The sequence below is a fragment of the Hyla sarda genome, chromosome 4 (genome assembly GCF_029499605.1).
Source record: "Hyla sarda isolate aHylSar1 chromosome 4, aHylSar1.hap1, whole genome shotgun sequence".
Taxonomy (NCBI): Eukaryota; Metazoa; Chordata; class Amphibia; order Anura; family Hylidae; genus Hyla; species Hyla sarda.
This window is the reverse complement of record NC_079192.1, coordinates 156,470,303-156,493,033: the sequence shown is the minus strand read 5'-3', so window position 1 is coordinate 156,493,033 and position 22,731 is coordinate 156,470,303. Positions and strand designations below refer to the sequence as shown.

Below are 22,731 nucleotides of genomic sequence, written 5' to 3'. Positions count from 1 at the left end.
TCAGTTCCTATGGTTCCTGGCTGATGTTTTGGTCACTTTTGAATGCTGGCGATGCTTTCACTCTAGTGGTCGCATGAGACGGAGTCTACAACCCACACAAGTGGCTCAGGTAGTGCAGCTCATCCAGGATGGCACATCAATGCGAGCTGTGGCAAGAAGTTTTGCTGTGTCTGTCAGCGTAGTGTCCAGAGCATGGAGGCGCTACCAGGAGACAGGCCAGTACATCAGGAGACATGGAGGAGGCCGTAGGAGGGCTACAACCCAGCAGCAGGACCGCTACCTCCGCCTCCGTGCAAGGAGGAGCACTACCAGAGCCCTGCAAAATGACCTCCAGCAGGCCACAAATGTGCATGTGTCCACTCAAATGGTCAGAAACAGACTCCATGAGGGTGGTCTGAGGGCCCGACATCCACAGGTGGGGGTTGTGCTTACAGCCCAACACCGTACAGGACGTTTGGCATTTGCCAGAGAACACACAGATTGGCAAATTTGCCACTGGTGCCCTGTGCTCTTCACAGATGAAAGCAAGTTCACACTGAACACATGTGACAGACTTGACAGAGTCTGGAGATGCCGTGGAGAATGTTCTGCTGCCTGCAACATCCACCAGCATGACCGGTTTGTCAGTGGGTCTGTAATGGTGTCGGGTGACATTTCTTTGGGGGGCCACACAGCCCTCCATGTGCTTGCCAGAAGTAGCCTGACTGCCATTAGGTACTGATATGAGATCCTCAGACCCCTTGTGAGACCATATGCTGCTGCGGTTGGCCCTAGGTTCCTCCTAATGCAAATTTCCTCCTATTGCAAGACAATGCTACACCTCATGTGACTAGAGTGTGTCAGCAGTTCCTGCAAGAGGAAGGCATTGATGCTATGGACTAGCCCGCCCGTTCCCCAGACCTGAATCCGATTGAGCACATCTGGGACATCATGTCTCACTCCATCCACCAATGCCACGTTTCACCACAGACTGTCCAGGAGTTGGCCTAGACCATCTGCTATCTCATCAGGAGCATGCCCAGGCGTTGTAGGGAGGTCATACAGGCACATGGAGGTCACACACACTACTGAGCCTCATTTTGTTTTAAGAACATTACATCAAAGTTGGATCAGCCTGTAGTGTGGTTTTCCACTTTGATTTTGAGTGTGAGTCCATATCCAGACCTCCATGGGTTGATAAATTAGATTTCCATTGATAATTTTTGTGTGATTTTGTTGTCAGCACATTCAATTATGTAAAGACGAAAGTATTTCATACGATTAGTTCATTCATTCAGATCTAGGATGTGTTATCTTAGTGTTCTTAGTGTATACTTTTAGTATAAAAGTGTATTTATAGGCATTGCTTGTCTGGCCAAAGTATACTCTTTTTTTGTGATTAGCATCGCAAAGTAGTTTCACAAATATGACAATACATTTATTGTAATGCAAATACACTATATGGTCAACAGCAAACAGGAGAAGTGGATTAGTTAAGTGCCCATAGGACATTCAGCCAGGGATGCCTCAAGGGATGCCTGAAATCATCCACCAATATTAAGACGATGCCAGCATCCAGGTATGTTTTGACTAGCATAGTATTTCTTTGTGGTAAATACAACAAATGTATGAGTGCTTACAGTATTTTTTGCCTGACAAAGAATATATGCCAATATAATTGCCAGTCAGGACATTGCTGTGATTTTAGCATGTAGGAATAAGAGTTAACTATTATTTACCCTACCTGGATTCTAGCATTACCTTTTTATTGGTGAATGAGTTTATTGTAGTGCACAGGCTTGAAGATCAATCCCATAGTTCTCCTTGAGAAATGGAATGGGAAATGCATAGCATGAGATTGTAACCTGCAAGTATTCTGCAATTGCTTCTATTGTATCTTAGTCCAGAATCTTCAGATGTCCAGACTGCACACTATGCCCTCATTTTAGGGCTTGTATTACAGCCGCAACACAGTAAACTTCCGAAGTTCCATTGGATTGAACATAGATCACTACAGAACCCTATGGTGAATAAAGTCCCTCCAATAAAACCTTAGAAAACTGATAGCAACCTTAGTACAGTGATCCCTCAACTTACAATGGCCTCAACATACAATATTTTCAACATACAATGGTCTTTTCTGGACCATTGTAAGTTGAAACCAGACTCAACATACTATGCTACAGACAGTCCAGATCTGTGAAACATGTTAATGGCCGGAAGAACTGACCAATCAGAATGGTCAATTTACTGGTAAAACACCTGTATTACTGAAGCGTATGCATTGACTGATGTCTGGTAGCGCCCCCTACAGTACAGGGAGGTATTACATGTTCTGTACACTTTACCTGTACCAGGGTTACTTGCTCCTTTGGACACAAGTTAAGGGCGGCTCCTTGTTACTTTTTTAGGACATTGCATGTACTGTACAGGACCCTGAAGAAGCTCCTGTCCTCTACATAGACCAGTGTTTCCCAACCAGGGTGCCCCAAGCTGTTGCAAAACTACAACTCCCAACATGCCTGTCCGGGCATGCTGGGAGTTGTAGTTTTGCAACAGCTGGAGGCTGCCTGCTTGGAATACACTGACATAGACAGTGATTACAGCTCCCAGCAGTTCTTTATTACTTTTATATGTAAGGACTTGCTTTATCTAAATTAGTTATCTACTTATTTTTCTTTAAAGGGGTTGTGCGCTGCCCTGCAGTTCGGAACTCAGCTCACAGCGTCCGGAAGTTCATTAAGTGTGCGGGCTTCTGTGTTCGCAGCCGCCGGGCGTGACATCACGAGGGGGCGGGCGAGACGTCACGAAGGGGCTGGGCGTGACGTCACGCCTGGCGGTTGCGAATACGGAAGCCCGCACACAGCGTTCGGAGTAATGAACTTCCGGACGCTGTGAGCTGAGCTCCGAACTGCTGGGCAGCGCACAACCCCTTTAATTCTCACTTTTTTCTATTTTTGGATGGCATTTTGGATCTTTAGAACAAATTACCAGGTTTCCATAGAGTTATGGTCTCAACATACAATGGTTTCAACATACAATGGTCATCCCAGAACCAATTAATATTGTAACTTGAGGGACCACTGTACTGGTATAAAAATTTGGCATTATTATGGCCATCTGAAAATAGCCTTAATAAGGTAATTCAGGATTACAAAAAATTCTAGCTGCTTTCTCCCAGAAACAGTGCCATTCTTGTCCTCAGTTTGTGTGGTATAATAAACAAGTGAATTGAGGTGAGTTGTAATACCATACACAACCTATGGACGTGTGTGGCGCTGTTTTTGGAAGAGAGCAGCTATGTGTTTCTAATCCTAGATAACCCCTTTAACTCTATCATGCAGGTTTGAGTTGCATAGTACTGCAGCATGTCTATTTCTACTTCATATAGAAATCATGCTGTCCCCTTGTTGTCTCAAAGAAGACCTTTTTTTCTTCTTTTTTTTTTTTTTTTTTTTAACTTTATAGATAAGCACAGCAGACTGTGTGCATTTTGTGCTATTTTTGGCACTGCTGCTAATTGTTTGGCTATACCGTGACATACAACCGTACACCACTAACGGTGATAACATATCCTTACAGACCTATTATTATATAAAATGTTGTGCAGAGATACCCTGCCAGAGTAAATGAACTCATTTCGGATGCTCTGAACCAAGCAGGTATGTATGTCTCAGCCAGTATAGGATCTGAATTCATAAGCACAAATCCCATTGTCTTGCCTTATTTATGCATATTAGTCAAGTGGAATAATTATTAGACACAAGGAAATTGTAAGAGAAACCTGAGAGGTGTTTATATCCTAAAGTAATACCTGCCTGGAGTCTTGCAGTCTGCCACGTATCTTAAAACTAGATCGTACACATTAACTTTACAGGATTACCTCATATGTCAGCTTTCCACGCGTACCTCGAAGGCTCAATGTTTAAATCTATCCTGTCCTAAAATAGTAGGCATTCCTCCTGAACAAAGTATGATTTATACAGCGTATTGCTAGACTTAATTATACTGTCAGAGTGATTGCACAGATCCCAAGAGCAATATCTGTGTCACAAAAGAAACCCTGTTCAAGGTGTAAAAATCAGATAATGTCAGCTTCCCGTCCTTAATTATGGCAATTTAGTCAGTACGGTCACCTATCATGCCACTGCTTCACAGCTGTCCATTTTAGGAGTTTGGTGTGACATTGTGTCCAGTTTGCTTTTTTTCCTCCTTTTTTTGGTTTAGTTCCAATACACACAAAGGGAATAAACATGTGTATAGAAAAACATGTGTTACTGCAATCCTTTTCTGTGAGAAATAATTCATTTTCTTGAAAAATGTCAGGGGTACCAACATTTATGACCATGACTGTATATATCACTGAGGCTTCTTGCCTCAGTGGCATTAGACTGGAGTTTGGATAGATGTTCGTGTTAGCTTCTAGTGTCTCATCTTGCCAGTAATTGGGCGCAATCATATCTTAAATTGGCCATATACCATGGGGGAATGTATCTTTGTCTTTGTAAATGAGTTTTTTTACCCCCTTTTGGCTCGACATATGTCATGTGTACTTCTTCCACATTTATCAAAGAGGTGCACGTTCTTCATTAATAGTGACGTAGCTTAAATATAGACAAGTTTTTGTTCAAATGTTAGAAAAAATTTGTAAAGTTGGTAAATCCATGACCACTGGATTTTTTAATTTTTTCTATCTATTGTGCACTCTATTGGTGATCTGATGATAGACGGTATGAATTACCACTTTGTTATATGATGACTCATGTGATTATTTGCACTTATATACAGTATGCTGTGTTGCATCTTGGTATAACGTTTACCCTTATTAATATGCATTTTTGAACTACTCATCCATACGAACATACTAGAGTTGATGCATACCACATACGGTGTGCTTTAGGTTTTCAGTTTTTTGTATTTGGTCTGTAGTGACATTGGTTGCTACTAACTACTACATGGTTGCTAGTTTACTTACTTGTTATACGTCAGGGTGTCTCCACACCTGGCGGCAATTAACTCCTACGGCTAGGCTCCGCAGGAACTGACATCACACGCCGGTTTCTGCGGGAGCCACCCCTTCATACTCAGGTACATGTGTATAAAAACCTTTCTTTTACATGTATTACTTGCCATGACTAAGAACTCCTAGCAAGTTCGAAACACGTCAGCGTTCATTTTAGCACACCCATGGGGTTTTTGTTGTTTTCTTTTTGTTCCATGTTTTTAACTATGTAAAGGGAAAGCTAAGTTTTTCCTATTTCTGTGAGCTGGACCCCTTACCTTCACTCCTTTTGATCTGCACTTCCCGGGATACGGCCCGCGCTGTCCGTGCTCCAAGCCTACTTGCGAAAACCGCATGACGACCGCATGACAACGGCATATCCATCCATTGATGCCCTCAGCAAGTGGTGAGCTGAACAACCTTTTCCCCTATTTTGTACATGCCAAATGACATTTAATTTATTCCCTTAAATCAGTCTAAATGTCATGTACAAAAATGTTACTTTCTGACCTATTGTGCAAAACTTAGCAACTTTTCGCCAAAGAAATGGTGTAAAATTTAGGATAAATAAACATAACGGCCCAGATTTATCAAACTGTGTGAAAGAAAAAATTGAGTGATTTCCCACAGCAACCAATCAAAGCTCAGCTAATGAGCTCTGATAAAGTGAAAGCTGAGCTGTGATTGGTTGCTGTGGGAAAATCTTTTATTTTTTCTCTCACACAGTTTGATGAATCTAGGCCAATATGTACACATAAACATATGTACATGATCAGGATTAGGTAGTGAGTATAACTTCTTTTTTTTTTTTTTTTCGTGGGATATGATGGGTATGCTTTAACTCACAAACCGGGCTCTGTATGTCAATTGAGTAGAAGCTAGGAGGTGAGGGTAAGTGAGTTGGCATTCCAGGCTGTGGCACTTTATCAGTACTGGTCTGCCTTCTTGGTATTTGACTGATAAATAGAAAGGGGATTTTATATGTTAGGAAAACATCATCGCCAAAAATTTTTTGATACTTTGGCAGCAAATTCAGCTGACAGATTCCCTTTAACCAGTTAAAGGGGTACTCCGGTGAAAAACTTTTTTTGGTGCCAGAAAGTTAAACTGATTTGTAAATTACTTAAAATTATTTCTATAAAAAAATCTTAATCCTTCCAGTACTTATTAGTGGCTGTATACTACAGAGGAAATTCTTTCCTTTTTGGATTTCTTTTCTGCCTACACTACACTACACCTACACCTACGCTGTTGTGCAAATGGAACAGACAACAGGTGAACATTATAGGCAAATATCAAAACACCCCCCAATAAAGGAGTGGTTCTGCAGGTGGTGACCACAGACCACTTCTTAGTTCCTATGCTTCCCGGCTGATGTTTTGGTCACTTTTGAATGCTGGCGGTGCTTTAACTCTAGTCTTAGCATGAGACAGAGTATACAACCCACACACGTGGCTCGGGTAGTGCAGCTCATACAGGATGGCACATCAATGCGAGCTGTGGCAAGAAGGTTTGCTGTGTCTGTCAGCGTAGTGTCCAGAGCATGGAGGCTCTACCAGAAGACAGGCCAGTAAATCAGGATATGTGGAGGAGGCCGTAGGAGGGCAACAACCCAGCAGCAGGATCAATTTGTGCAAGGAGGAGCACTGCCAGGGCCCTGCAAAATGACCTCCAGCAGGCCACAAATGTGCATGTGTCCACTCAAGCAGTCAGAAACAGACTCCATGAGGGTGATATGAGGGCACGACGTCCACAGGTGGGGGTTGTGCTTACAGCCCAACACCGAGCAGGACGTTTGGCATTTGCCAGAGAACAAACACCAAGATTGGCAAATTCGCCATTGGCACCCTGTGTTCTTCACAGATGAAAGCAGATTCACACTGAGAACATGTGACAGTAGTGACAAAGTCAGGAGACGCAGTGGAGAACTTCTGCTGCCTGCAGCATCCTCCATCATAACCGGTTTGGTGGTTGGTCAGTAATGGTGTGGGGTGGCATTTCTTTGGGGGCCGCACAGCCCTCCATGTGCTTGCCAGAGGCAGCCTGTCTACCGAGATGAGATCCTCAGACCTCTTGTGAGACCATATGCTGGTACGGTTGGCCCTGGGTTCCTCCTAAAGCAAGACAATGCTAGACCTCATGTGGCTGGAGTGTGTCAGCGGTTCCTGCAAGAGGAAGGCATTGATGCTATGGACTGGTCCACCCGTTCCCCAGACCTGAATCCGATTGAGCACATCTGGGACATCATGTCTCTCTCCATCCACCAACGCCACGTTGCACCACAGACTGTCCAGGAGTTTGCAGATGCTTTAGTCCAGGAGGACATCTCTCAGGAGACCATCTGCCACCTCATCAGAGCCATGCCCAGGCATTGTAGGGAGGTCATACGGGCACGTGGAGGCCACACACACTACTGAGCATCATTTTGACTTGTTTTAAGGACATTACATCAAATTGGATCAGCCTGTAGTGTGGTTTTCCACTTTGATTTTGAGTGTGACTCCATATCCAGACCTCCATGGGTTGATAAATTTGATTTCCATTGATCATTTTTGTGTGATTTTGTTGTCAGCACATTTAACTCTGTAAAGACAAAAGTATTTCATACGATTAGTTCATTCATTCAGATCTAGGATGTGTTATCTTAGTGTTCCTTTTATTTTTTTGACCAGTGTATTAAAATATAAATGTGTGAATCAATGGTAATGGTAGTTTCATTATGTATGTTATGTGTGCTAGAAAAACTTATCTTGAAAATTGTGTTTTTTTTCCCCGTTTATACTGACACTTGAAGTGACTGCGTGGGTATTATTTATGTAATATCCTGACCTCTCAAGGTCTTGAAGGTTCACCTATTCAATAGCAATAAGTAATTAGGTTATTATATAAGGCATTTTAATAGCTTAATTTGCTAAATTATTTGATATAATAACACCAGCTATAATTAAGTAGTCACTTATACTACAACATGAAGGTTCTACCTGAACTCTTACTGCTTGGACGCATTAACATCCTTTTATGGGTGTGTTTTATTATTTTTTTTATTTTTTATAATTTGCCATTTATATGCCATGTTGATGTTCTTTGTTGTAATTGATGTGAAAATACTTAAAGCTTGTCTACTCTTGTGACGGATCTGTTTGTCTTGGTAGTATCTCAGCTTGTATTAAAATTTTACAAAATAACATTTCAAAATGTTGTTCTTAAGACTAGTCTAGAAGTATTACTATTTTGGAAGTTTAGCTGCTCCAGAGCAGAGAATCCACTGTGCCACCTCCAATACAGCATTATAAAAAAAAAAAAAATTGAAAGAACCCTCTAATCCACAACCCAGAGATCCATCGCTGCCCTCCATTGGCCCTTTGCCCTTCTACTAAGCCGTTGCTCAGACAAAATGCATGGCACACAGTGTTGCTAGAAATTATTAGATTTATATTTTCTGTTTTGGGAAGACAAAGATCACATGATACATGTAAATTTTAGCCACTAAGAGGCCCAAAATACAAATTTGGACTATAGTTTAAAGTGATATTGGTGAATTGTAGCTGTAAGTAGTTTTGACATCCCCACCCAAAAATTCTACCAGTAACTCTTAGCTATACTTTAAGTTGTTATTTAGTCTTGTTGGAAGCAAAAAAATCTTTCCTTATAAAACAAATGGACATAACAGGCATCATCTAGTTGATTATAGGCTATTGTATATCCTAGGTAAGCTGCCATTGAATATTAAAAGAAAGAAAAGCGAGAAGAAAAAAACACCCTGAGCTTTGAAGCAGGTTTATTGTATTAACCTTCAGTAACTCCACCATGAGAGCACGATATAAGCACTTACCAATTGTGTTTGGCACTTAGGTTTCAGAGGAAAAGGAAATGACTTGTCCATGATTGTAGAGACCTGGAAATAGAACTGGGATTTGTTCTCAGTTGGATGTGCCCCTCATTAAACCAAACAAAAAAAGCATTGCTTAGGAAAAGCTTATATGTTCTTGCCAAGTAGTAATTTCTTGGAGCTGAATGTATGTGCCAACATGAGCTAAATTAATACGATCCGCGGTGCAGGCAGGCTTAGTTGGGTGAATGGAAGGCTGATGACTTGAATCCTAAAAGTTTGGCTGAAGATCACTGTGATGGCAGAACAACCATTTCATACTTGCTACGTTGTGTGATTGAGACTTTCCATAGAAATTGTTAGTAAAGACATTTAGTTATAGCAACTGCACAGCTACGGTTTATTGAAATTATATTTCTGAGTTGTAAATTCCCTTCTCTAATTGTTTTGTTTTAATATGTTAATGTTTGTACATATGGCATATTATTTCACTTAACTATTCTGAGAGTTTTACACTTAAATACAGGTTAAGGCTAGGTGACACATCTGTGTCAGAGTCTCAGTTCAGGGCCTCTGACGCAGATTCCGTTCTACAGGATTAAAATGTGCCAATAAGACCACTGCATGCCTGATGCCTGACTCCAATAAAGCCTGACAGACCCCATCGACTTTAATGGGGTCCATCATTTCACTGGATTTTAACTGAACAAAAAATAGTTTGGACTGCCTAAGGATGCAAGAAAATGCCTCACAGTAATGTTAAATATGGTCCCTGAGGGCAGCATATTTGGCTGCAGGTCCGATTTACAGGCAATCCTCTAGGATGAATAGGACTGAAGAATTGGAAGTGCTGAAAAGCTCCCAGGTTGATTACCCCCTCTCCTGCACACCTTTAGGCTACAAAACATGGAAAAGTTCTCTCTCTCCCACTATAAATCAGATACCCATATAATTCTTTTATATATGGTTTCCCCATAAGTTGCACTTTCTATAGATAACTGACATGACCTGCCTATTGCGTGAAGGCAACTGATGTGTGGATTGATTTTGTGCAAAATCTAACCGTCTATGACAGGAGTTTCAGGTATGCCCCCTCCCTTCCCCCCCTGTGTCTCCAAGCCCCGCTGGGTTAAAGAGCTAAATTAACTATTGCAATGCCATATTAAACTTAGCTTGTACCATGCAGCCAAAAAGGGTTACCACCTTTTGAATGTGTCAGTCCATGTACCTCCTACACACATTTTACACACATATATGGTATGAAATTAAATGTTAACTTTCATAAATAATGTTTGGTCGGCCCTCTGACCTGACAATACCTACTCTTGTTTCCTACAACTCCTCCCAGTCCCCTGCTGCTTGTCTCTTCTTCTTGCTTCCAAAATGAGATATTTCAGTAGGACCTGCCCACTCAGCCAGTAACTGGTTGCAGCGATGTCTTGTCTGAGCCATTGTTTGCCTTAGCAGGCACGTCCTTCTCTGACAGCTTGTTCTGAAAGCAGGCAGAATAGAGAAGTAGGGTAAATATCTATTTTTTTCATTTTTACATTAGCCCCAGCATTATATAAAAAATATATATATTTTATCGGAATAACCCTTTAGTGACATGTGATATTCATGTACATCATCCGCCCCATCAGGGATTATGACAAAAGTTCAGGATCTGAGCTTGCGTGATTAGATGGCGGGTGCCAGCTGCTATTAAGCAGATGTTGGCCATTTAACCTTTAAAGGGGTACTATTTTTTTATCAACTGGTGCCAGAAAGTTAAACAGATTTGTAAATTACTTCCAGTACTTATCAGCTGCTGTATTTTTGTGTCTTTTTGAATTTCTTTTCTGTCTGACCACAGTGCTCTCTGCTGACACCTCTGTCCATTTGAGGAACTGTCCAGAGTAGGATAGGTTTGCTATGGGGATTTGCTCCTACTCTGGACAGTTCCTTACATGGACAGAGGTGTCAGCAGGGAGAACTGTGGTCAGACAGAAAATATATTTAAATAGAAAAGAACTTCCTCTGTAGTATACAACAGCTGATAAGTACTGGAAGGATTAAGATTTTTTTAATAGAACTAATTTACAGATCTGTTTAACTTTCTGGCACCAGTTGATTTAAAAAAAAAAATAGTTTTCCACCGGAGTACCCCTTTAAAAAGACAAATGACAGCTGCCGGGAATTTCATGTAAGTGATCAGCACCTTCTGCAATGCGATCACGGGGTGCCGATCAGTTAATATGGAGGACGAAGGTCTTCTAAAGACTAAAGGCCTCTGTGATAGCCGTATTAGCTCTGCTGATACAGAGTGCCGATCTAGCTAATCAATGCTATGCAATTATATTGATCAGTGTAAACAATCTAATGATAACTAAGCAGCGTGTAGAGTTGTATTGGCACTGCTCATCCAAACAAGCCGGACCTCACATGAGGACTATGCATCAGCTATGTAGGTACAGTCACCTATCGGGAGGTAATAAATTGTGGTGGATAAAATCCCAAAAGTCCACAAGCACAGATAATGACCAGAGAGTAATAACGGGACTGCACTCACCAATGTTGAAATCCAACACCTTCTTTATTCCAGTATACAAAACTTTACATACAGCAGGATATTAGCAGGTGCATTCACTACAAACAAGCGACAATTGTTTTGCGCAGTTGCGCTTCCTCTTGACTGACAAGTCCCGTTCTTATTCTCTGGACATAATCTAATGATAACATTTGCTAAATTGCATTTGTTTTTTAATTTCATTAAAGGGGTTATCCTGGAAAAAACTTTTTTTTACATATCAACTGGCTCCAGAAAGTTAAAAAGATTTGTAAATTACTCCTATTAAAAAAATCTTAATCCTTTCAGTACTTATGAGCTTCTGAAGTTAAGGTTGTCATTTTCTGTCTAAGGGATCTCTGATGACACGTGTCTCGGGAACCGCCCAGTTTAGAAGCAAATCCCCATAGCAAACCTCTTCTAAACTGGGCGGTTCCCGAGACACTTGTCATCAGAGAGCACTTAGACAGAAAAGAACAACCTTAACTTCTGAAGGTTATAAGTAATGAAAGGATTAAGATTTTTTAAAAGACGTAATTTTCAAATCTGTTTAACTTTCTGGAGCCAGTTGATATATAAGAAAAAAGTTTTTCCTGGATAACCCCCTTTAAGCATATATATTTTTTTCACTGTATAGTTTTGTATACCAAAATAAGTGGTATCAGTAAGTAAAATTTGTAACGAAATCAACAGTAATATAAGTTATCATTTGGCCCTGCAGATGGAAAATAAGAGTTATGGCTTTGAAAAGGCGAGGAGGAACGCAAAAAATCTAAATTGGCTGTCATTAAAGGGTTAAGCCTCCTGTGTGTAAAAATCTAATGATCTTTAGAATTCAAGTGGTCTTCACATTTTACAGTTCAGATATTGTAGATAATTCAAGTTTGTGTCAATAGAAGACCAAACATGAGGGTACTGTAGTAGAGTTGTTCATCTGACACATGACTCTACTATCATCTTATACCCTTCACTCTACTGTAATGGTCAGCACTAAGTGTACAACTGAGATTTTGAAGACTCCTCAGGGCTGCTGATTTGCAAGAATGTCATTATAATGTCATTATTTGAAGACATTTGTCATTCATTCGTCTACATCATGTTCTAAAAAAATAAATACCATATAGCAAGTTTTTGCAGAACTGTCAAGACACTTGTATGTAACTTTTATGATTCGGCATAATATTTGAAACCTTGTTTGACGTTAATGTTCATCTTCTTCCTCTGTAGATCACTTGATACTGTTCTCAGCAGTTCTGTGCAAGGACTTTCTGTGGTAGACTCCCATCTTGTGGAGCTTGAAGGAGATACTTTGTCCCTGTATGGTTTAGGAGCTCTTGAATGTCTTGACAGGACATGGAGTGTACAGACAGCTGGTTCAGTCACCACCTTCTCTTTCACTTTTATAAACTTTGAAGATATAGTTCAGGTTTTGCCAAAAATAAGAATTAAGTTTCCCAATGCAACAGTAAGTAAGGCACCAGTAAATGGTTTCTTTTGTTGGGTTTTATAATGTTTGGTGTATCTCATTGCAAAAATGAAACTTCTTAAAGGGAAATGTGTTTATTAGAAAATGACCTACTGTTTTTTTTTTTTGTTTTTGTTTTTAATTTTCCACACCATCTATTGGAAAAAAAAAACGAACTAAACTAAAAAGTCTTGCATTTTTCACTCTGGCCACTGAGCCTAATAATTAGCAGACATTTCCTGTTCTGTGGAGATCATTGATCAGCATTCTCTTCATCATTACAGTGAAGGATAACCCTTCCATATAGATAACATTGGATCCACCATTTACAATAGGAGATGGTCTAAGCTTACCTCCTCTGACTCTTGGAACTATAGAGTGACCTATTTGCAAATCCCTTTTAAATCAAGTTTTTTATTAAACATATGTATTTAAGTGTACCTGTCATTAGCAAAAACTTTTTATATAATGTAGAACATAACATTTATATGTATTTTTGTAATATACATACAGCTATTACGTGTGTTTCTTTGTAAAGAGTCCAAATACAGGAAGTGTGGGAGGACAAGCAGAGCTCTGTGCAGTAAGGCTCTGTGCCCCCCCCCCCCCCCGGCTCACCAGGACAGTGCTTTCAGGGACAGCATTTTTTTACCAAAAATGTACACATTTTTTAACCAATGTATAACACAAATATACATATAATGTTATTATCTACATTATATAAAAAGTTTTTGCTAATGAGAGGTACACTTTAATCCCTTAAGGACAATGGACGTAAATGTATGCCCTGATGCGTTGGGACTTAATGCACCAGGACGTACATTTACGTCTTGTACATGATGCAAGCATCGGACCAGCGCTCGCATTATGCAGGGCAGGTCCCGGCTCTAATGCGGACATCAGCGATCACACTGATGTCTGGCATTAACCCCTCAGATGCCATGATCAATACAGCAATGCGGGCGTTTGAATGGATGATCGGATCGCCCGCGGCACTGCTGCTGGGATCCGATCATCCAGCATGGTGGCCAAAGGTCCCCTTACCTGCTTCAGCCCTCAATCCAGGGTCTTCTTCTGGTTTGACATCGAGCAGACCAGAGAAGAAGATCGCCGATAATACTCATCAGCGCTATGCATAGCACTGTTCATTATATGCAATCTAGTATAGTCCCCTAAAAAAAAAAAAAAAAAAAAGGTAATAGAAATGTGAAAATTTCCTCCCCCAATGAAAATTTCAATGGCCTCTTTTTTTCTATTTTGTCCCAAAAAGCATAAGAAAAAATAAACATATTTGGTATCGCTGCATGCATAAATGTCCGAACTATCAAAATATAATGTTAATTATTACGTACGGTGAACGGCATAATCATAAAAATCAAAAACTAAATTGATGCTTTTTATTCCAAAAAAATAAGTTCAATATAAGCGAAAGTGGTACCGATAAAAACTACAGATCACGAAGCAAGAAATTTGCCCTTATACACTCCTGTATATGGAAAAATGAGAAAGTTATAGGTGGTTAAAATAGGGCAATTTTAAACAACTTATTTTGCTAAAAAAGTTTGAGATTTTTTAAAGCAGTACAATAATAGAAAAGCATGTAACCATGGGTATCTTTTTAACTTCTTAAGGAGTCAAAGCTTTTAAAAATCATAACGCTTTCAGTTTTCCACCTACAGACCCATATGTGGGATTGCTTTAGGCGTTACCTATTTTACTTTGTAATGACATCAGTCATTTTGCCCAAAAAATCCACGGTGAAACCAATGCAGTGCACTTTTCAGTAAAAATGACACATTATATTTATTCTGTAGGTCAATATGATTAAAATAATACCCATCCTATCTAGTTTTGATTTTTGTTTTACTACGATTAAAAACATTACAACTTTTTTTCATGAAAATTTGTACGTTAAAAATTGTCCTATTCTTACCCCTATAACTTTTTTATTTTTCCATATACAGGGTGGTATGAGGGCTCATTTTTTGTGCCGTGAACTGAAGTTTTTATCGGTACCATTTTTTTTTTATGGGACTTTTTGATCTCTTCTTATAATTTTTTTTAGGGTATACAAAGTGACCAAAAAAAAATAAATTTTGGATTTGGAATTTCTTTACGTGTACACCATTGACCATGCGGTTAACATAACATAATATTTTTATTGTTCGGACATTTACGCAAGTGGCTATACCACATATGTTTATATTTATTTTTGTTTACATTTTTTTTTCTTTTTATTAACTTTTTTTTTTTTATACACATTGATAGCCCCCACAAGGGACAATAACATGCAATCTTCTAATTGCAGGCACTGATCAATGCTATGCCATAGCATAGCATTGATCAGTGTTATTAGCGCTCTCCTGCTGTATCCTTGATCTCAGGCATGGAGCAATAGATCGCCGATTGGATGCCGAGGAGAAAGGTAGGGACCCTCCTCGTCCTCTCAGCTGATCAGGACACCGCGGTTTTACTGTGTTGATCCCGATCAGCCCGAATGAGCTGCTTGGAAGCATTTTCTTTCATTATAGAGGCGGCGATCAACTTTGATTGCCGCATCTAGGGGGTTAATACCTGACATCACCACGATCGGTGATGTCCAGTATTAGCTACGGGTCCCAGCCATTGATTGCTGCCGGGACCGACCAACTATGACGCAGGGTTAGCTCGTGACGCCCAGTACGCCCTGCGTTCTTAAGAGGTTAATCATATTGACCCACAGAATAAAGAAAACATTTTTACCGGCCAACATTTTAAGGCCAAAATGGGCTTGGTCCTTAAGGGGTTAAGAATTTTTGGTGATTGTTTTTACATTTTCTTATGTGTATAAAAACACTGAAATCTTCCTCTTAACTCAGAATAGTTTGACAAGTACAGGTAACAAAATCCACCATTCAAAATAGGTAATGGTCACAGGCAGCTTTGCTTTTAGTCCTTTCCATTCAGTGACCTCTGCACTTGTCACAGAGCATACCTTAACCCCTTAAGGACGTACAGGTACGTCCTTGTTCCTGCTCCCGTGATATAACGCAGGGTTACACGGTATATCACTATTAACCCTTTAGCGGTGAAAGTAAAAACTGCCGGTTAACTCAGTGGGCTGTTCGGGATAGCCGCGGCGAAAAAATGTGTAAATAAAAATAAACATATATGGTATCACCGCGTGCGGAAATGTCCGAATTATAAAAATATATAATTAATTAAACCGCACGGTCAATGGCGTACGCGCAAAAAAATTCCAAAGTCCAAAATAGTGCATTTTTGGTCAATAAGTCCTATCAATGCAAAAATGGTACCGTTAAAAACTTCAGATCACGGCGCAAAAAATGAGCCCTCATACCGTCCCATACACTGAAAAATAAAAAAGTTATAGGGGTCAGTAGATGACAACGTATTAATTTTCCTGCATGTAGTTATGATTTTTTCCAGAAGTACGACAAAATCAACCCTATATAAATAGGGTATCATTTTAATTGTATGGACCTACAGAATAAAGATAAGGTGTAATTTTTACCGAAAAATCTACTGTGTAGAAATGGAAGCCCCCAAAAGTTACAAAACGGCGTGTTTTTTTCAATTTTGTCGCATAATGATTTATTTTTCCGTTTCACCGTAGATATTGTACGCTTCCGTACGACTGATTCCAACACCCCATTAGAATGTACAGCTAACTGACCCCTCCGATTCTGAGACTCATAGGCATGTCGGAGCTGTAAATACCGGTAAAAGGAGGAGCGTGGTAGGGCAAACTCCACCCGCAAGTCTTCAAAGGACCGAACTACCCCCTGATCAGCTAATTGACCCAGTTCACAGAGTCCCCTCCTCTCCCAGAACTCAGCATCAACAAAAGAATTAAAAACAGATAAGCCAGGGTTGTGCCACAGCGGGGTGCAGGCAAGATAACCGGGTATGCCCAACAATTTTTTCGCGTGACCCCAAAGCTTACATAACAAGCGAGTCGTGGGGGAGGAGTCCGGAGCTCTGGTAAGAGCCCCAATCTCCAAGATATGTAGAGGTATTCTGCCCCCGTGCTTAAGCATAAACAGCCGACCTGTAGGACCTAATATAGATAGTGCAGCCCACCCTCTCACCTGATGCAGTTGTGATGCAATATAGTATAACCACGGATTCGGTAGAGCAAGTCCTCCCGCTAATTTACCCCTCTGTAACGTTTCTAGTCTAATCCTGGCAGTCTCGCCCCCCAAACCAACTGTCTGAAAAGTCGTTGAATCCTTTAAAAGTGAGCCATCGCAATCCAAACCGGAGAATTCTGCAGGATATACAATAACTGAGGCATAAGGACCATTTTAGCTAAATTAGTACGACCTACTACCGAAATTGGGAGCTTACACCACACCGACACTTTTTGAGAACTCCTGTCTAGAAGGGGGAGGAGATTGCAAGGAACAAAGTCATGTAAGTAGGGAGTAATGTGAACCCCTAGGTACTTAAAACCAGAGACCACTTGTATTTTGGAAATAGCAAGTTGAGGGAATCATATGGATTTTTAGGTGCAAAATTTAAAGAGTTATGATTTTTTAAAGGCAAGGAGCAAAAAACGAAAATGCAAAAAACGGAAAAACGCCCGGTCCTTAAGGGGTTAAAACCCCCCCATAGATGTTGGGGCCCTGTGTCCAATGTTGCTGCTGTAAAGCATATCTCCACATGCTGCAAGTTGGCTGCCCCATAATAATGTAGTTTACATAGATTAAAGAAATGTACAGTAAGAAGATAAAAACAGCTAAGAAGAAAGAATATGTATACGCATTTGTTTTAATTTAAAAAAAATAGTTGATACAATTCTCTTGAAGGAGTAGTCCAGGACTGGAAAACTTTCCCCTATACTAAGGATAGGGGATAAGTTTCAGATAGTGGGGTGTCCGACCGCAACCCTGCGCGGGCCATCGCAGTCCGGCGGAAGGGGGCGTGTTGACCACTGCACAAAGCAGCACGAAGAAGCTGACACCCCCCTCAATACAACTCTATGGGAGAGCCGGAGCGCTGCCTTCGGCAGTCTCCAGATCTCTGGCATAGCACTGTATTGAGGGGGCGTGTTGGCTGCCAATTCATGCGGTGGTCGACACATGCTATCTGGCCGGAGAGCCGTGGCCCCGTACGGGAAATTGCGATCTGAAACTTATCCCCTATCCTTAGGATAGGGGATAAGTTTTCCAATACTGGACTACTTCTTTAAGTACATAAATGAAAATCCATTTCTTTAAACAGAATATAAGTACAAAACTGATGTAAATATGTATGTGCTTGAAATAATGTTTATAAGTCTATTGGATATAATGTCTAAGCATCTTGTTGAAACATAATATTTTAGTGCAGCCGATTCATATATATATTTTATTTTTTTATTTTTTTAACAGCACCTTAAATTCAAGGAAAACAATCTGATCACTTTGAATCAGTTTAATGCTTTAGCTCAGATGCGTCGGCTTGATCAGTTGACTGTGGATCCTCAGGGAAACCCTGTTCTTAATTTTACTCATTGGAAGTATTATGTTCTTTTCAGACTAAATAATTTCAACATTCAGAAAATCAATGAAAATGAGGTAAGACAAGTCACATTAACACATTTTAGTTTATTTTCAACTTGTAGTTAAAATGCAATTGTTAAAAAAAAATTGTCATGAATTAAAGATGTAAGGATGGGACTCCTGGGGCTTTTGAGGCGTGCTTTCATGGCAATGGAATGGCTTCGTACTGGACCACTACTGCAGCAGTCACTACATATTGATACACAAATTACTGTCCAAATAAACTACAGTGGATTTGTGTATTTTAATTCTGAGATTTGTGAAGGTCTCACAAATAATAGAGTAAAAATGTACATTAATGTTCTACCAACTGCATAGAATGCCATATGTTTTTGTGTATTGGCAGGTTACTCAGAATGATGTGGTTATGGCCGAAAGGCTTTTTGGAATTCTTGCCTATGTTGCGAATTCAGAGTTACCACAGTATAGACTCTCTGCACTGCTTGGCGATTCCAGGTACATTTCGATTTATACAAATATACAAATATTACATAATTAAACTAATATTTTTATGTAATTTTATTTGGAATAAGGAAGACAAATACTTAGGTGTAGTATTGTTTCTTTTAGCTATCTCTAATGCAAATATGTTTTTAAACACTTTGGTTCTCCATTAAAATTTTTGTTTAAATGCTGTATGCAAAGTTTAAATGATTTCTTATATAATCCTACATTAAATAGTATCCCTCACATATAGTATATACTTTAGAGCAAGAAACAAAAATGCTACAGTAATAGTATAACACTTGTATATAATCAAATAACTCTTTATTGAATCCTAATTTACATACCCATAATATCCATGAAAAAACACACACACAAAAGACAGATTAAAAACATATAGCGATGGGGGAAACAGGAGTATAACAAAAATTAATGTTATTTACATCATATGATTGCACTGGACCCTTAGATGTAGATGAAAGTATACTCTATTGCACTATTACATCCGCCCACCTAATAAATAATGACATGATAATGGGAGCTCATGCATATGTGTATGATAACACTATTATACAATGCATACTGGGTTATGAAAGTGCAGTAATAATATAATTACAATAATATTATAAGTGCAGTGATAATATAAATACATAGCATGTTAAACTACTATGGCCTATACCTAGGGTTCACAATAATAAGAAGGTTAGATAGTAACACACCAATATGGAGCCAGAGGAAAAGGTGCCTCTGTATTAGGCTGCATTCACATCTCGTTTTTGCAATACGGTTCCCGTATCCGGTTTCGTAAAAAAAACTAAAACGCATGGAACCCTATGTATAGACATTTCATAGAAAACCTATGCCAACAAAGCATTGGGTTGTTTACGTTTTGCATCAATTACGGTTTTATCCGTTTTTTTTCCCGTACACAAAACTGTAGTCTACTACGGTTTTATGTCCGGGTGAAAAACTGGATACAACCCTTATACTGTTTTTTTTTAAATGGTGGTCTATGGGAACCGTACTAAACCGTATGTGCGTACGGTTCCATCTGGTTTGCACAATCCGGTTTTGCAGTTTGCACATGCGCAGTGCACGCCGAAAGTTCTTCCCAAAAATAGAATTTTCGAAAAAACTTATTAAACTGTATGCAACCGGACATCCGTTTTCAAACCGTATACGGTTTAAAACCGTACAGAGGTATATACTGTTGTACACGGTTGTATACGGTTCGGTACGGTTTTGAGACATACGTTTTTTTTTAACAAAAAACCTAATACGGGAACCATATTGCAAAAAACGAGATGTGAATGCAGCCTAACAAGGTGAAATCACCAAAGTAAATGGTCCAATATTTCCTTACCCTCCTACGTGTTTCGCTTCTGCTTTGTTCAGGAGTGGTTAGAAGGATTTCTTCCCTTCTTTCCCAAATTTTTTACACAAAAAATAGTTTTTTGGGTTTACCATACATTTTAGGGTAAAATGAGTGATGTCATTACAAAGTACAACTGGTCACGCAGAAAACAAGCCCTCATATGGGTCTGGGAATGGAAATATAAAAGAGTTCTGAATTTTAGAAGGCGAGGAGGAAAAAAAATGCAAAATAAAATTGGCTGCGTCCTTAAAGTGAAAATGGGCTGAGTCCTTAAGGGGTTAATAATGTTTCCTGCTGCTTGTTTTATGTTCTTTCTTTTTTTTTTTTTTTTGTAGCGTCGATCAACACCTTAAAGGGGTACTCCACCCCTAGCATCTTATCCCCTATCCAAAGGATAGGGGATTAGATGTCAGATCGCCGGGGTCCGCTGCTGGAGACCCCCGGGAGCTCTGCTGCGGCACCCCGCTATCATTACTGCACAGAGCAAACTCGCTCTGTGCGTAATGACGGGAAATACAGGGGCTGGAGCATCGGGACGTCTTGGCTCTGCCCCCTCATGGCGTCACGGCCTGCCCCCTCCATATAAGTCTATGGGAGGGGGCGTGATGACAATCACACCCCCTCCCATAGATTTGCATTAAAGGGGCGGGTAGTGACGTCATGAGGGGCGGAACCGTGATGTCACAATGCTCCGGCCCCTGTATCGCCCGTCATTACGCACAGAGTGAGCGCGCTCTGTGCAGTAATGATAGTGGGGTACCGCAGCTGAGATCCCGTGGGTCCCCAGCAGCGGGACCGCGGCGATCTGACATCTTATCCCCTATCCAAAGGATAGGGGATAAGATGTCTAGGGTGGAGTACCCCTTTAAGGTTGGGTTCTTAGGATTGATTTAATTATAACTTTCTTCTTTTTCTTTGTGCTACAGCTGCTCAGTTAATATTTTAGACACTTATGTGCATGTAGATATTATTAAAGCGGTACTCCAGAGGAAAAAATGTTTTTTTAAATCAACTGGTGACAGAAAGTTAAACAGATTTGCAGGTTACTTTTATTTACAAATCTTAATCCTTCCATTACTTATCAGCTGCTGAATATTCCAGAGGAAATGTAGTTCTTTACAATCTGACCACAGTGCTCTCTGCTGACACTCCTCTCTGGGTCAGGAACTGTTGGGGAAGGAGAGGTTTACTATGGAGATTTACTATACAGACAGATGTGGTAGCGGAGAGCATTGTGGTCAAACTAGAAAGAAAAACATAACTTTCTCTGGAGCATACAGCAGCTGATAAGTACTGGAAGGCATAAGGTTTTTAAATAGAAGTAATTTACAAATATGTATAATTTTTTAGCACCAGTTGATTTGAATTTTTTTTTTATGTCTACAGTACCGCTTTAACATTAATTTCTATGTGTATTTTATAGAAAGAAAACATTCCATCATCTACTAGAAACAAAGTCCAAGAAAATTCCAATAGGTGTTGAAGAAAGTAATGACAATAAGAGAACTGGGGAAACCCCAACCCGAGCAGCTTTGCAATACATTCCACAGGATCTGCTGAATGAGAAGCTAGAGGTAAATTGGTGCATTGTTAGAATTACCTGCATTACTTTCTAAGAGGGAATAAGTCATTTCTCTAATTAAAACTAATGCATAGAAGAAAGAAGATATAGCCAAATAATTGGAATCCCATTGTCATTTCTCTGAAATGGGTTACAGAATGTAAAAAATGAAAGCAGTAGCCAGAGTGAGATCAACATTTCGGTTTTCACTGATAAACCCCATTGTCATGCTTACTCACAACTGGTAATGTAGGTACCCAAAGGAAAAAAATGCTGTTTAACAGTACTGGATGTAGTTTTATCCTTGTATAGCTTTATTATGCAGGACTTCTCAGCTGGTGACAGGAAGCAACAACTGCTGGCCTACTCTAGTGTGCCAAACAATGGTATAGTTTTGTATTGTATCAGTCTGGAGGCTGCAGGAAAAAGGGGCTCACAAATAATTGTTATTATCACCAAAACATGTTCTTTTTCTGTCATGCCCCCTCCTGCATGAGAGATTGTGGGGTCCCCAGCTGCGGGACTCCCACCATTAGATATCTTATCCCCTATCCTTTGGATAGGGGATAAGATGTCCTAGGGCCAGAGTACCCCTTTAAGAAGATATGGCCACTTTGCACTTAAAAAAAAAAATCTGTTTATTTATTTTTTTAAAACACAGTCACTCTTCTAGATATAGAAATAAAACCAAAACACCAAGGTCAAATGTAAGGATTAAAGGTATGTACCACCTCTGCCTCCTCCATAGTAGTATACAGCGGACAAACAAGGAGCACAGGCACAGTGGAGGAGGCAGAGTGATGTGTATTGTCACTTGCTCCTCTATAGCTGAGCGTGTTATAGATGGAGGAGCCGTATGCTGCCAAATAGGAATATGTATTGAATATGTAGGAATATGTATTATGAATTATGTATCTGTAAGTGATTTACTCAGAATCATTAGAATAGTTTTAGAAAAAGGTATTAAAAGGTGGTCAAACCCTTT

The 22,731-nt window shown here is 39.9% G+C and overlaps 1 protein-coding gene across 2 annotated transcripts in view; it reads left to right on the top strand.

Moving 5' to 3' along the window:
• Positions 1-22,731, top strand: part of LRRC49 (leucine rich repeat containing 49) — a 188,266-nt gene that overhangs the window by 155,077 nt on the left and 10,458 nt on the right. For both annotated transcript variants that reach the window (XR_008892515.1, XM_056572477.1), the window contains exons 13-16: positions 12,583-12,820; positions 18,196-18,381; positions 18,713-18,822; positions 21,609-21,759. Coding sequence is in view for 1 of the 2 variants with exons in the window: in XM_056572477.1 (XP_056428452.1) it covers positions 12,583-12,820; positions 18,196-18,381; positions 18,713-18,822; positions 21,609-21,759 (685 nt within the window). In the remaining variant the exon portion in view is untranslated. The remainder of the gene's footprint in view (positions 1-12,582; positions 12,821-18,195; positions 18,382-18,712; positions 18,823-21,608; positions 21,760-22,731) is intronic.